Consider the following 14,973-nt stretch of genomic DNA (forward strand, 5'->3'; position numbering starts at 1 on the left):
TGTTTTTTCAGGCTACACAAACCCAGCTCCCTCAGCTGCTGCTCCTAAGATGGGTGCTCTTATAGTGAGGAGCCCAAGTCTTCCTCAAGCCTGTAGTGTTTAAAAGGTGGCCAGGACACTGGGTAGAAAATATTCAAGCTACTTTTGTAGATCCAGATGGAGGGGGGAAAAAACCCATTTATTTGTTTTGATCAAAGAAAATGCAGAGTCCCATGTATAGACTTTCTTTCCCCATATAAAGACAAGCTAACACCACTTAATCCCACAAAACAATCGCACCTTTAGGCCAGCATGGCTAGCACTTACCTGAGTTGGGAATTACTAGGTGGCCTCCTAAGGAGTTGAAGGTCCCAAAGGCAGTGCATGATGGGTCAGTTTGCCGGGCAAGGCTCTGGTTCTTCATGTTCAGGGTCTCATTCTCCAGCAGAGACTGCGTGATCTGTGGGGACAGCTTGGAGGAGAAGTCAGAGAGGTCATCCTGGGGAGTGACTGCACCAGAGGTGTTATAGACTTTGATCTTCAAGTTGGGGAGAGGGTCCAGGATTGGAGAGTTGGTCATTGGGATTTTATCAGAGACATCATGCAAGGCGTACACAGGGCCCCTGTACATGGCTGCAGCAGAAGTGAGGTCTGGTGGCACTGCCAGTAGGTCTGCAGTGGAGATGAGAAGGAAGAACCATGTTATTTCTCTGTTCTGATGACTTTATTCCAAGCAACAATTTGAGTTTGCATTTGCATTTTAGCTTTCATTCCAAACATTCAGATATACGAAGTCCCTGGATCTTTGTCTTCATTTCCATGAATTCTCCAGCAAACTCCCAGGGCTCCTATTGCCTCAGCTGCTTTGGAATACAATTGCTGTACAAAATTACAGCATGCTTCTGCTCTGAAGAGTTTTCACTGGGAGCATTTTCCAGGCTGCACTCAGATTCCAGATATGACATGCTTAGCTTCAGGGCAAGATGTTTTCATCGCTCAGTAGATCAAGTTTTAACTAAAAATCCCCTGCCCTAAATGCTATGTGACAATCATTAGCCAATTTTTCTAACTGGCCTAATGACAGCATTCCTGAAATAAAAGCCTATGAAGTCGTCATTCCATGACTCCCTGCAGTGAGGAATTAGTACCTGCATCACATTTTTCTAAGATTTGCTTTAAAAGTTTCTTCAGCAAAGAAAACACTTCTGCTAATCTTACACATAAAAACTCTCTTGTCATCTTAACTTTTACAGTGTAAATATTCTTCTGGTGTAGGTATAGGGGAAAAAAGAGGAATTCTTCAGTCTAAATAAGTGTCTTGATAAAGGCAGCACTACCTTTAGAGGTTTTTTCCTGGCCAATGAAGTGAGGAAAAAAAATCAAGCTGTTATGCACCAGTGATAAAAATATTCATTATTAAATTATGTTCTACCACAATTTCTACATTTTCTATTAAATGCACAGTACTGTGTATACCAGTGGAGACAGGGCACAAGAAGAAAAGCTATTAGTGATATAAAGGGGAGGGAAATGTGATAGAATTATTGTAGCATCACTCCTGTGATGCATCCTGCCTCCATTGTTTCTGTCAGAGCTTTGCCTTTGATTTCAACTTGAGCTAGACCTGTATTTCCACAAAAGTATCTGAATTTTAATCTCACATTCATGCTCTCTCTTCAGAAGTTAAATTCACCTGCTTTACACTCTTGAACACTGCTGACAAAAGCCACTACAGATTTTGAGTATAGACAATCAGAAACAAATGAACATGATCTTCCTCCTCTTTATCAAGTGTCAACAGGCATCCAGTGATACCATTCATGCAGCCCAAGAGACCATAACCTGATAGCATCTCCCTGAATTGGTCAAAATGGAGTGAAATGCCAACTAACCTTGCCTTGCAGCCTTGATGTTGACAGGCTGAAATCCCCCATTTAGTGCTGAGGAGTCAATGATATCTGACTCGAAGTCCCGGTGGTTCTTGCGGTACACAAACAGGGCCACGACCACAGAAATGGCCAGGCACACGATCACGGCGATGACAATCCCCACGTAGAGAGCAACATCATCTGAGTCAGGAGCAGCTGCAGGGAGAGAGGCCAGGAACCTTCAAGAAATGTCCTCCTTACAGGGACTTTCAAGAAAACATGTTCTTATTATTCTCGTTTCCTGCAGATATTTACTGCCTTTTTTATAGGCTAATTTAAAATCCGTTTCCAACACCATATAGCAGGTCTATGCCCTTTTGATAGAAAACAATCCTTGATTTCTCTCCAACTTGTGTTCTAACTCCACTTGTTCATCTATCTAATCCTCAGGCTGTGAACTACTAAGCAAAACATGTTATAGTCTTATGAATTAAATTCACCCTAGGAAATTAGATTGCGTCTTAGTGACATAATGTCATAATATTGGTATTTAGAAGTTCATATGATACCAAAATCGTGTGGGTTTTAAAACTTCAGAAGTCTTATTTTTACTCTAAAATAACTAAAAGAACCCAAAAATTCAAATTTCTGTGGAATATCAGGATATATCTTTGGTTGGTTTGTTTTTGGTTTTGTTTTTTTTTTTTGAAATCTAACCTGTCATTACTCCCTTCCATCCATTTGCGTTCAAAAATACAAGCTAGTAAATTAGTAAAGCAGAGAATCAAGCATTGAATTCTCACAGTGGCATTTACACATACATATTAAGATAAAAGCTGAAGTAAGCACAAGAAATAATGTGGTAATTTACCAAAAGGAACCAAAATTTATTAGAGCTGTCTTGTGAGGAAATGGCTATGATATTTTTACTAGCTGCTTGTACCCTATCTTCAGCACCAATTCCAAGCTAATCTCTAGCATCATTATCTACCAGACATTTTTTTCCAAAAGGTCTGAGTATGTGTTCAAAAATTGATGTATTTCTATACAGTGAAAAATCCCATTTTTAGAAATGGCCTAATGAAAAAAGGAAGTGCAAAAACAAATCAGACTCTTTTAGTACCCCATTTTTGTTGGTTTGAAACATCTGAAATCACTTTTATTTTATCTCTTTTAGCCATTTAAGCCAAGCTGCCCTCCAGCTGCAGAGGTGAGAGCTGGCAGATGCAGAAAGGGACTGATCAATCTCTGACAGCTTCAGGCTACCAGACCTTCAATTTACCAAACTTGAAACATCCCATTTTTAACCCAGCAGTTCAGGAAGCAGAACTCCTGAGTTCCGGCTCAAAGAGAAGTTACCCTTCCACTACACTCCGTCCAGTTGCTAAGGGAATTTTAATGAGAAGATGGTTCATTCTCTCCAGCTTCTGTGTCTGAGGCAGCATCTTCTCCCACTTCCCTTGTGCACAAAGGCCTTTATAATCCTGTGTCTGCTGCAAAGCACCGTGCCTGCTGTCAAGCAAGCAGAATGTCACCCTGCTGAATAGGTCCCTTTTTTTGCCTAGTCACACTGAGCTTGCCTAACAGTAAAGCCTAACCCAAGGAACAGCATCAAATTAGCATCCAGGAACATAAAATCAAACATTAAACTTACAAGAAAATCCATATTCATTCTGGGCTCTCTGTTCAGTTGAAATAGGATAAATGAAACCTTAAAAAGAAAGAAATTAAACAAAAATGGGAACAAAATCAAATGAGAAGAACAAAAAAATGAAGCATGAAAAATAGTTTAATCAAAAAAAAAGGAAAAGAAGGAAAAGAAACTGATGGCACTTTAAAATTCTGATACAGCACAGAATTATGATTTTGCATCCCTTGTCTCCTCCAGAGCCTTACTAAGAATTAATAAGCAGGCAGATTGAATTTCCAAGCCAAAATCGGTCTCGAGTCACTAACTTTGGAGTGCTTAAAGTCTTTCTTTTATTGAGCATAAACTGTAATGGATCTAATTTATTTCAGACATCTAGGGTCATTAGCATATGGAAAGTCTTTTTATCCTTATCCCTGCCATATGCTTTAATTCCCAGGACATGTTCGGTGAGGCTCTAAACAGTTTTTATATTTAATTATAATAGCTTGCTGTTGATCTAATAGAGCTAAAGGAGACCTGTTGTCACTGGTCAGAGGTTAAATACCAATTCGTGGAGCAGTCTATGCACAAAGCCCTCTCTCTGTATTTCCTTGGAATTATTTTATCCTGTCCTTAATACATGTTCAATAGGAATTCCTTAGGGAGTAAAGAATTTGTCAGCAAACAGCAAACTGAGTGGTTTCTCTTTGAAATCATTACAAAATCAATAAGGCCCCTGGGGTCAGAACATTATTTATTTGAAATCTTTGCAAGCACCATATATTGACAAAATCATAACACAATTTACAGCTTTATTTCAGGATGGATAAAGAAGAGATATCACTTCCTTTGTCTTTTCCTTCTGCACTCCTCACAGCACAGCACACTGGAGCCACTTAGTTCAGACATGTGAACCCAATAAGCATCTCCCATGTGGGAAATGCATGAAGTGCTCCAAGTCCCATCCTGCTGGGAAGGTAAATGACAAATCCAAACTAAGCAGGGGAGTCACTGTCTGGGATGGGATTAGAGTCAGTGTAGGAAAGAAGGTACCTCTCCTCCATCACCTTCCCTTAAGTCCTCCTGGAGGGAATTTCACCCCCTCCCCTTTGATCTCACTGCAAGGAGCTCACACAGCTGGGGACTCCCTGCAGGTGAGACAAAACTGGAAAATGCACTCCTGGTGTGTGCCTAGTGCACAGGACCACGTTACAGGCAGAGTAGTAACCCCAGCTCCCAGAACCACTGAGCTTGGGTGCTCTGTTGTGAGCATCTGTTGTGCCTGACACACATCTTGCTGCCTTGCTGTATTTTTTCTTAATGAAGACACAGTGTATCCCAAACATGGGCATAGACATACCTCCTTCCAAAATTTCCAGGCATTAACTACTGCATAAATTCTACCTTACCTGAAATACCAGAGCAAAACCAGCTGATTTTTGATGATGATGTTTTCTTCTGGGACATCATGGCACAAACTATACTGCCTGTAATCTCTGTTTAAAGCTTTACTTCACATCAAGGATTCCAGCCATACTGGTGTTTTTAAAAATATTATGTTCTTACATTCATTTCCCTGGCTCTGAGGCAAGTTCACCTATGTGTACTCTCAACATGCATATTCAATCTTTTGTTAATAACTGCCTTCTCTTTCTACTGGTGTACTTGAGGTACTGGCCATGAAAAGTCTGGTGAGTAACTTCTGAGGGCTTGAGTGAGTGCTCAGCAAGCCTGGGCATGAATTTACAGTACCCTTGTTACTCCCAATTACTCCCCAGACGAGTGCTGAGGCTCATAATTTGGTAAAGGTAAATTTCAGCTATAGCCTTATGCCCAATATTTCCTTTGCCAAGACATCTCTGGAGAGACCAAGAGGCAGGAAGAAGGAACTTAAAGGCCCAGGGAGAAAGTGGAGTTTAGGCTGGATGCGTTTCTGAATGATTTTTTGCCTTGTATTTAAATCAAGGAGGGCTGAGAATGTCTCCTTGCACTTCATGTGCCCCAGCAGGTTCTCAGGGGAGATGGAATGGAGCAGCCCACATGCCCTGGCTCTGCATCACCCATGGAACTTGAGCTCACCTGTGCAGAGCTGAAGAGGCTATTCCTCTCTCCTCACATTGCATCTGAGGTGGTCAGTTTTGTGTCCAAAGCTGTGCATCACTCCTGTCACATCTGAAGGGATCCAGCATCTGCCACTCAACAGGCACAAAGGATGGCACTACCTGGATTGGCTGTCATGTTACTCAGAGCAGTCTTTCCTCACAGGAAAATGAAAATCCAGGTTCAAGCTTTTACAGCAAAGTAAACAAGCACAACCCTCAAAACTTCTAAAAGAAATTTGCCTCATTGCAACCTCTCCACAGACCCTGCTAGTCACCAACACATATTTGTGGCTTACAAATAAGGTTCCACAGATTCCCTTTCTGCTAACAACAGACAGCACCCCTGCAGCTATGTAACAGTGATGCCAATTTCCTCCACAGAAATGTTTTGTGCACCCATTTAAAGACACATCTATTGAAACAGGAGGAAGAGGCAAGGATAGTACAGGCTGCTTCTGCCATTTGGGCAGGATGTTTTATGACAAAATTAGCTTTAAGCACACCTCCAAAAAACACTCCAAAAGGGAGTAGGCACTGCAAGGGCAAGGAGAAGTCCTGCAGCCCTGCACTGCTGATGGGCAGGAGGCAGGCTTAGTGCCACAATCCCAGCACAAGTGATTGGGGTTTTCTATATGAAGCTGGTTGTCACACTGGTCCCTCTGACTATGCCTTCAAACAATGAAAAAAGGACATTTTCATCAGATAATGACACAAGTCTGGTGGGATTAGTAACTGAAATAATGAAGAATGTCTTCCCTCCCCTCTTCAAAGTAATTGCAGTGAAGAGAGATCTTTTCCATGTTTTTTTTTCTTCCTCCTTGTATTAACAGCACTGCTTGGCAAATACCTAAGGGACTTCTAGCAGGGTGATGAACATTTTTAATGAGTGTGAATTTAGAAAGGTGCTGGAGGGTTTGACTCTAGGAAGGCTGCTGACTCATACTTACAACCGCTAGTTTTGCATTGAGCTACTTTGAGAAAAATAATTTAAGCTTCTTCTGAAAATATGTATGGGAAATACATATTTTCAAGAGTGCTTCTGCTATTTTGTTGTGTAACTTACTGTTGAATGAGTAAAATAGCAATAATCATACTTTATGCTTGCACAGTGCCTGCTGTTTGAGGCTCTCAAAGGCTTACCAAAATGGGTATTTGTTTCCCTCATTGTACAAGTACCTCACCCTATGTGAAACCTGAAAAGTCAGTGGGAGGCTCAGGTTAACACACAGAAATTGAACCACAGTAATTGCATGGTAAAGGCATTCAGTAAAAAGCTTTTAGTTAAGTTAATGTTTCTCCTTGTATTCTACTTTATAGTTCAATTTACGTTTGTAAATATATTTTTTTGTGCTGAAGGAAGTGTTTCTATCAGGTGTCAAAGCTGGGTTTTTTTTTAACTAAATTAATTACACTGGCACAAATCCTTTGTACAAATGCAGATGTACCATTAAAAAGGTGCTTTAAGAGGACGTGCTAGAAAGTATGAGAAAAGCAATTTAATCACCTTTATAATGATGCAACACACTGGGAAAAGCAAAGAAGGGCATATGTCAGATTGTACTTGAAAAATTAACCAAACCAACATTGACATATAGAAAAGACTACAGCAGGCTTTTTATCAATTTGCTTTAACTCAATTTAAGCATCAGTCACACTTGGCACTGATTTGGGAAATTGTGACCATTTAACTGAATAGATTGTGAAGCTCATTTAATTAGTTTGGTGCAGTTTGTGAAGGCAGATGATCCCCAAACATTGGAAGTCTAGCCTGAGCATTCTGGTCCCACATACCTTGTTCTGACCTTCTGGAATCACGTTTGTGCTGGAGGCCCCTGGAGACAGAGAGGCTGCTCTGTGTCACTGAGCAGCCCTCAGCATATCTGCATGTGACTGTCACCAAAGAGTCACCAAAATGACTGTTCTAAGCTCTTTTTCTTCCTCTGGGAAAGAATCAATTCCTCAGCATATTCATGGGCATTTATATACACATGGTGCTGTGCCTGGGAGCTCAGGATCATGACCATGAGCATTCTGAAATCCTGTGTTTGATTTTGCCTAGAAAGCCATGGGAATATACTGCCTTGATCTGTGAACTGGAATATTTTAAAGAGAATTTTCATCCCTGTGTTATAAAACTCTAGGTCATGGCTTCATGCAGAGAAAACTTTGTAACTGGCTCCTCTTTTTGGTTTATAATTGGTTTTGCTAGCTTTCTAGTAATGCTGAATTTGTATTAATGAATATCAATTTTAGAGTGAACTGATCAGATTATGAAAATATTTTACTTTGCTGCTTGCAGAAAGTAAAATATTTAAATAAGAGAGAAAGAAAAATACACAGCTTTCTATTTGTATTTTTCCTGCCTATTTTCTCTCTTTCTAACAACTATATAGGTAAAACAGGTGAAGTAGATGAAGATGATATTTCTAGCCACTTATTTACTAGGGCTTATACAGTTTGGGTCACATTTATGAAAATATTTACAATTACCCTACAAAGAAATAGTTTTATAGCATTAGCTGCTGAGGTCACAGTTAATGATACATAGTTTGAGATTTCATTGAGATCAGCGAGAACTGGAGACCTGCACTTTCATTTAATAAGGTGAAGGTTGCATAAAGCACACCATAACTGTTAGTTTCTTCAATGCATTATACTTTAATCTGGCATCACTTGCTTCTAATCTATAAACTCTCTTTACTCACTCTGTAGCAGTTTCAAAAAGAGCTGAGCTCAAGTAATTCCATGGTTTCTCTGAAAGCCTGGCCACATGATGTGCCTCAAGAACATCTTGTGGCAATGAATTCAACAGGTTGAGCATAACAAATTGTAGCAGCCCTTTTCCCCCTTTTGGCTCCAAAATCAGTGCCCTCAAATCACCTCTCAGAAAACAAGATGCCATGCATTCAACTGCTGCCTTCCTTTCTCAGGAAACAGATAAACAGAGACTGATTCTTACATGCAGATGCTTAACATTTGAAGGAAGTAGCTCTTGGATGATTTGAAGTAGATGTCTGGTGTATAAAACGTGACATGAAACAACTGAAACAACTCAGTGAACCTTTTTCTTTCATTGTGATACATACACATCAGATGAATTCCAGTATCTGATAACTCAAAGCCAGTATGCTGGTAACTATTTTTCATACCAGACCCAAAAAATATGCACCAAATTGCTTCTGTTCTTAATTCCCAAGATGAGGTCTTCTTTCAGCATTAAGTCATATTACCCTCCTCACTGGGCCAGCTCCAGTAGCTCAGAATTTAATTTAAAATCTTTTGAGTTTTCCTGGAATTTTCTATAATGAGTCTCAGTCTCAGAAATTATACTGGAAAGTTTGAATAAAATTGCTTTAAGAACCCTAGTAACTTTTTCTCTTGTTGTTAATTTCTAGTTCAGTGGATCTCAACGAGTAAAAAAATCCTCAATGCCCCCCAAGTATATATTGCTGTTTCCAAATTCCAAGTTCTAGAAATTCAGCCAGTCTCCCTTTTCCTGTAAAATGCCATTCTTAATTCCATGTCAGCCCAATTTCAGGTTTCTTTGCACTCATGGGAAGAGACATACATCAATTCTATATTCTGAATTCCATTATACAGAGAGGGTTTTGAGACAAAGAAGAAAAAAAAGTTATATGTCCCTGCAGTGTTTGCAGTGCTGTGGCTGTGACCTTGCATTACCAGTCCTGTTTCCTTCTGCCTTACCCCACTCACCATCATTCCTACAGCTATTACCAGTTTGCTTGAGTTTCTTCAGTACTTTTAAAGGAAATTCTACATGATCAGTACAGTGTGGAAAGGCTCAAAGCTTTCAGAAAAGGCTTTCAAGGGCTTTCAAAATATTAATCCAGATACATTGCAATGCTTTTGGCCTCCATCTAAGCCCATCTAGGTTTCCATCTATGATGGCCAGTCACATATTCCCAGCTTACAAGAAAGAATTTAGGAGATTTAATTTGACATTCAGGAGTTTTAAATTGCTTTGTGCAAGTTCCACTGTCCAGAGGCTGCACATTTCCAGTATTTTCTTTTCTGCAAGGGGCAGAGTTAATGGTACAAGAGTAATCTCAGAGTAAACCCCATATTCTGCCTGTTTAGTGTCCAGGCTTCATGTTCAATTAACATGTTGCCAATGAGATTGGAAAAGTATTAACAATAAAATCTGGACTCTACTTGCTGTTAATTGTTTCTCTCCCTTGCTATTTCCCAGGAAATGTATCACAAAACCAAGACAATGTGATATGTTATACCTTACTTGTGGTGGTTAAAAATTAGAAAAAATTAGAAAAAAATTAGAAAAATTTTTCTAATTGATTTGAAAGCAGGCATTCAGGAAGAATGACAGGGCAGAGCAGCTTGATGAGGAAAATTAGAAAAAAACCACAAAAAGCAAACCAACAACAGAGTCCCTGGCACAGCAAAAATCTTTCAGACAGAAAGATTTCCCGTAGACAGAAAGATTTTCCCTCCCTACATTTTCTATTCTAAATAAAGACCTTCATGTCTGTAGTAATGATGCTGAAGGTCAGATATGATATCAGGCATCCCAGAGATAATGCACAGCAATTTATTTTCCTTCTGAAGGACTAATTATTGGCATATTGAGGGTGGGCTAATAAACAGGGAGCTTGAGGTTTTGTGACTGATTATTTACTTGGGTATTATCTCAGATCTTTCCTGAGTGGGTGAGTTCAATGGGGACACTCTCTTGTTCTCTCCTTGAACAGGAGTTCATGATCTTCTATAATTAAGTCTGCAATTATGTTTTCATTTTAAATTAGATCCTGACATTTTTTTTAACATTGATAGAAAGGTCTTGCCTGAATTTAAACATGCATGACGTCTATATGGGAATAAAGGAAGATGGAAGAGAAGGATAACTTGTGGCTAAAATCTGATGTGGATTAGAATATCCAAGTTTGACATTACACAGTCTTCTGCAGTTGAGGACTTTGACCTTTTAGTTAAATCTTATGTCAGTCTTTAGTAGGACCTCAGCACTGGGTTTGTTATGCATGTTTGACAGCAAAAGCAAACACATGCCTAGCACTGCAATTCACTTGATGTGTATTTGTGAATTCCACTCCTGGATTGACTGAATGCTAGAGAGACTTCCCGGGGTTCACTTTGCTGTAGTGGGACAAGAGTGCTGAAATGAGGACAAGGGACACCACTGGAGAGAGGATACATGGCAAACAGCTAGATGAAGGAAGGGACAATTGGGAGAGGATCTAGGAGAGGGGATCAAAACTGTTAAGAATGCTGGGAAAAAGAGTCATGGAAAGCATGCATTATCCACATGGAACAGGTATAGAAATCTTTAGCAGATTTGTATGCTCACAAACAAGGAAACTTGTACTTCCCAGCCTATAACCTCAGAAAGTCCAGAGACTCCAGAATCAGCTGATCAGCTCAATGTTTGTTTCCTAAATTCTAGAAACCTCCTTCCCCAACATGAGTTTTCATCTAAGCATGCTGCCAATAATTTTGTTAGTCCAGATTTAGAAACAGAGAGCACTGAGTTTTACTTCTGATTGTTTCATTTACTCCTTGATGAGCCTTCAGGTGCTCATTTAACTTTGCCCTGCCTGACACCCTGACAGAAAAGCAAAAATCATGAAATATATCTGCCTTTGTATATGACAAGCCTAATATAAATGTACATTATTGTCTCTGTATGGGGCGATTTTCTTCTACAATTAAATTGATGTATCAGTTAGACTTCATAAGATTTGAATTCTTCTTTCATCTATCTGAGAAACTTTCTGAGCTTTTAATGTGTAGAGGAACAGGGAAGAATAAAAGAAAACCTAAGAGGATAAAGAAGAATGAAAAGTAGAGATGGACAAGGTTGTCTTTTTTCTCCTCTCTGCATAGCTATAATATTTTTTTAATTAGTGCAGATTTTTGAAAACAGCCTAGAGATCTTGCAGCACTTGCTTTCTTTAAAAATAATGTGGAGGTGGCTCTTTCTGAACTGATTGGGGTTAAGACACAGGGATTTCAGTGCCCTGGGTCCTGCCTGTGGCTCTGCATTTCTACTTTCTCCCAACACTTTTATCTGCTTCAAGCAGTTGGTTTTCTAGGCAAGAGCTCTCAGTCGCACAGGGCCCATCAGAGCACGGATGCTTCTCAGCTGGGGATTTTTCATGTCACTACAATAAAATAGAGATGAGTCATAACTCTGAGATGTGTGCATAAACTCCCTTGGCTGCCACACCATTACATAGTATCCGGGTAGAAAACGGAATAACACATCCCTTTACTCATATCAAAAAACAATATTATGGAAAACTTCTAGGAATAGATGAGATGCCTGCTTCAAATGAATGAACTCCCCCTGCTAGGCCAAAACAGACCAGGTGGCTGTGTCATTATGCTGACAGCCCGAATATATTGGAAGTTCTCCCCTGACCCACATGCTCTTAATAAAAGGTTTTATTTCATTCCTCTGCACACACAGGCTTCTGTTGCAGTCTCTCTCTCGAGACTTCTGCTTACCTTCTGGAGCTTGGAAAATATTCCCTGCTCTTTGCACACTGATCTGCTCTGGTGGACCTGTGGTCCTCATCAAGCTGCTCTGCCCTGTAATTCTTCCCTGAATGCCTGCTTTCAAATCAAGCCAAAAGGGGAAACGAATTCTGATTCCATCAGAGTTTCTGACATGTTGCATTTACCAAGCAGGACATGTGCAGAATATGGATGTTTTAGAAAGAAAGACATGCTAGTATCAGGGTAGTACCTTGCTTTCCACTCAGGACCTGTATAAACAGAGACAAGACTGAAAAAGGGAAGCATTTTGCCATTTCATGCCCAAGCAGGATAAACTGCATCTTTTTCATTTGCTTAGGCGCTATCACTGCAAGAGGGAACTTTGTGAACTTCACACTGCTTTTCAGAGGAGGATTTCAGAGCACTCAGCAAATACAGATTTGCTGTCACCACGTCACATCAATTCACTCTTGACTAGAAGGCAGCTTTTTCTAAGAAGGAATGGCATTACTAGTCTGGTAATAACATCTTCACCATGGTATGGTGTCTTTTCCTCCAGTGGGGCATCTGCTATTTGCATTTCCAAGTAGTTAAGCTGCATGCAGGGAGAAGACCAGAGTGACCTGAGACCTAGTCCAGAGTATTGTAGCAACAGGTGAAGATATTTTGAATCTTTTCTTCCTTTTTTTTTTTAATTACAGTAGCACATCTCAGTCTTTTCATGCTCAAGAAACAGAGGGAAATTCCATACTGAATCTAATGACCCTTGGCAGTGATTCCCAGGTGGAAATTTCCTTTTGTTCCTATTCAATGATAGATTTTATTCCATATTGTGAGACTGTATAAAGGAAGCAATTCTATCTCACAGAGCAACAGTACTATTTGTGTAACTATATAACCCATAGTCCTCAAGCAACAACATGTGTTTCTCTATTACCTTGCTTGTTGCTGTAAGAGAGTTAGCTTTGTGTTTTGAAAAAAAAAAAATTAAAGCACAACTTAGCCAGGCTTTTATGAAAAGCCACAGTGGTTGACTAAAGCCAAAAGTGAGCAGAAAAAGTGGCACTGGTTTTCTCCCACTGACTGAGCTAGTGCCAACCCTGCACGTCCCAGGCATGACTTCAGAAAAGCCTAAAAGACCAGCAGGCACCAACCTCATGCCTATGGACCTGCTGTACCTATTCATTCAGGACAGGGACAATGGAGATCTGAACACTGTCACTTCAGATCCTCAACAGAAAGGATATATGTGACCTGCTGTGAGCATGATAGCTGCATGTCACAACTCAGGTAAAAAGCCTTCAACATAACCATGAAGCACAGCTAACTCTCCTCACAGTTTGTGCCCCTCTTCTTGACTATCAGCAGAATTTTACACATAATGCAAAGCAAAAGCAGCAGTTTTGTACCACACAAGTGATCTCGCACTCGTTCCAGACTGAGTCCAGCAAAACACTTCTCCTGGTACATAGCTTTAAAAATGTTTGTAACCTAGTGAAGGGAACTACTTGTACTGAAGTTTGAGGCAGCAGGAGAGTGCTTTGCTTTCTCATTCTCTGCACAAAACACCCACCAAAGTCATTAGGTGATACAAGTGAAGGGCTAATTGCAGTGCTTCAGTCTACAGCAATCCCCTGTGAGATGCAGTGCGTGCCTCTAAAAGTGTTGTTCCTTGCACTGAAGTATTTACCACAGTACTCATACATCAAGTGGGAAATAATGCAACTATGGAGGCAATAATGCAACTAGCGTGGGTGGTAACCAGCCAATTCTTCTTACACCTACAGCAGATTTTGTTCCAGAAGATCTTATTAATGCTATTATGGGAATTATGAAATTGTTATAATGGGAACTGCTAGACAATATTGTGTACTTGAAAACTTAAAATAGCAATGACTGCCCTAAATTTTCACTACATATGCTTTACCTCTTCAATTCAGCCTGCTGGCTCTCTGTGGGCTCTCTAGTTTAATGGCTGTTCATCCCTTCATGTTAACAGAAAAACACAAACTACTGGATACCGGAGAGTATGTGTGTACCAGCAAGATGATTAGTCTGAATAAATGCAACAGCAGAGCTGCATGAGAAATGCCACAGTCAGTGGTAAGCACAAACTACAGCTTTGGGTGTAAAATATGTAATTACAAGGGATGGAGAAAGCTCCACTGTTTTTATCCCCACGGAAATCAATAGTGGTGCAGACTTGTGCTCTTTGCTGGAGCAGGGGCAGTCTGATGAAAGAGCTTATTGATTTATCCAGCTGATGCTACTGAAGTGAATAATAGACTGGAAGAGAAAGGGCTTGTAAATGAGACTCATTCAATCCAGCATTTTCCAGGATATCTTTAACACACAGCTATATAGAGATATATATTTACAAGTGAGTTTTTGTCATTGCAACAGGCTAGAGACTCCTGGCAGAGTGTCTGCCTACTAATTCTTTGACCTCAACTACACCCATGGTGTCAACCTTCAGGCTCTCACTAAAGACTGGCAGCAAGGAGGCAGCACCAGGGCACCCAGAAATAGGATTTGACTATGGTGCAGGTCAGCAGCTGGCCAACAGATCTCCCAGCGGGCTGTGGCCACAGAGAAAAGGTGGCTGAAGCTTCCTCCATGCCACATGTGCCATGCCAGACACAGTGACATGAAGCCACTGGAAAACTCTCTTGTGAATCTACAGGTGCCCAGGCTAAGAGAATTGTCAGTTCCAGGCCAAACCCCCAAAGCCTCAAATAATGTGGAAAGAGGCATGTTGTTTGAAGAATTAAAGGAATGCTGTGCATCTTCCTGGCTCAGCAGGCAGATTTTCCAAGAATCTAAATCTACACAAGCAAAAATGTAAGTGTTCAGATTGATTTTGCATAAACTGAGAAAGATAAATAAATAAAAAGAGAGGGAA

General features: G+C 40.3%; 1 protein-coding gene across 1 annotated transcript in view; it reads right to left on the reverse strand.

Annotated features, from left to right (window-relative positions):
* UNC5C (unc-5 netrin receptor C) overlaps window positions 1-14,973 on the reverse strand; it is a 248,586-nt gene that overhangs the window by 30,855 nt on the left and 202,758 nt on the right. Inside the window, exons 9-11 of the mRNA XM_031066482.1 lie at window positions 3,502-3,558; window positions 1,872-2,063; window positions 307-651 (exon numbers count right to left, since the gene is read on the reverse strand). Of these exons, the coding sequence (XP_030922342.1) occupies window positions 307-651; window positions 1,872-2,063; window positions 3,502-3,558 (594 nt within the window). The remainder of the gene's footprint in view (window positions 1-306; window positions 652-1,871; window positions 2,064-3,501; window positions 3,559-14,973) is intronic.

Source organism: Geospiza fortis, unplaced genomic scaffold, assembly GCF_000277835.1.
Source record: "Geospiza fortis unplaced genomic scaffold, GeoFor_1.0 scaffold11, whole genome shotgun sequence".
Classification (NCBI taxonomy): Eukaryota; Metazoa; Chordata; class Aves; order Passeriformes; family Thraupidae; genus Geospiza; species Geospiza fortis.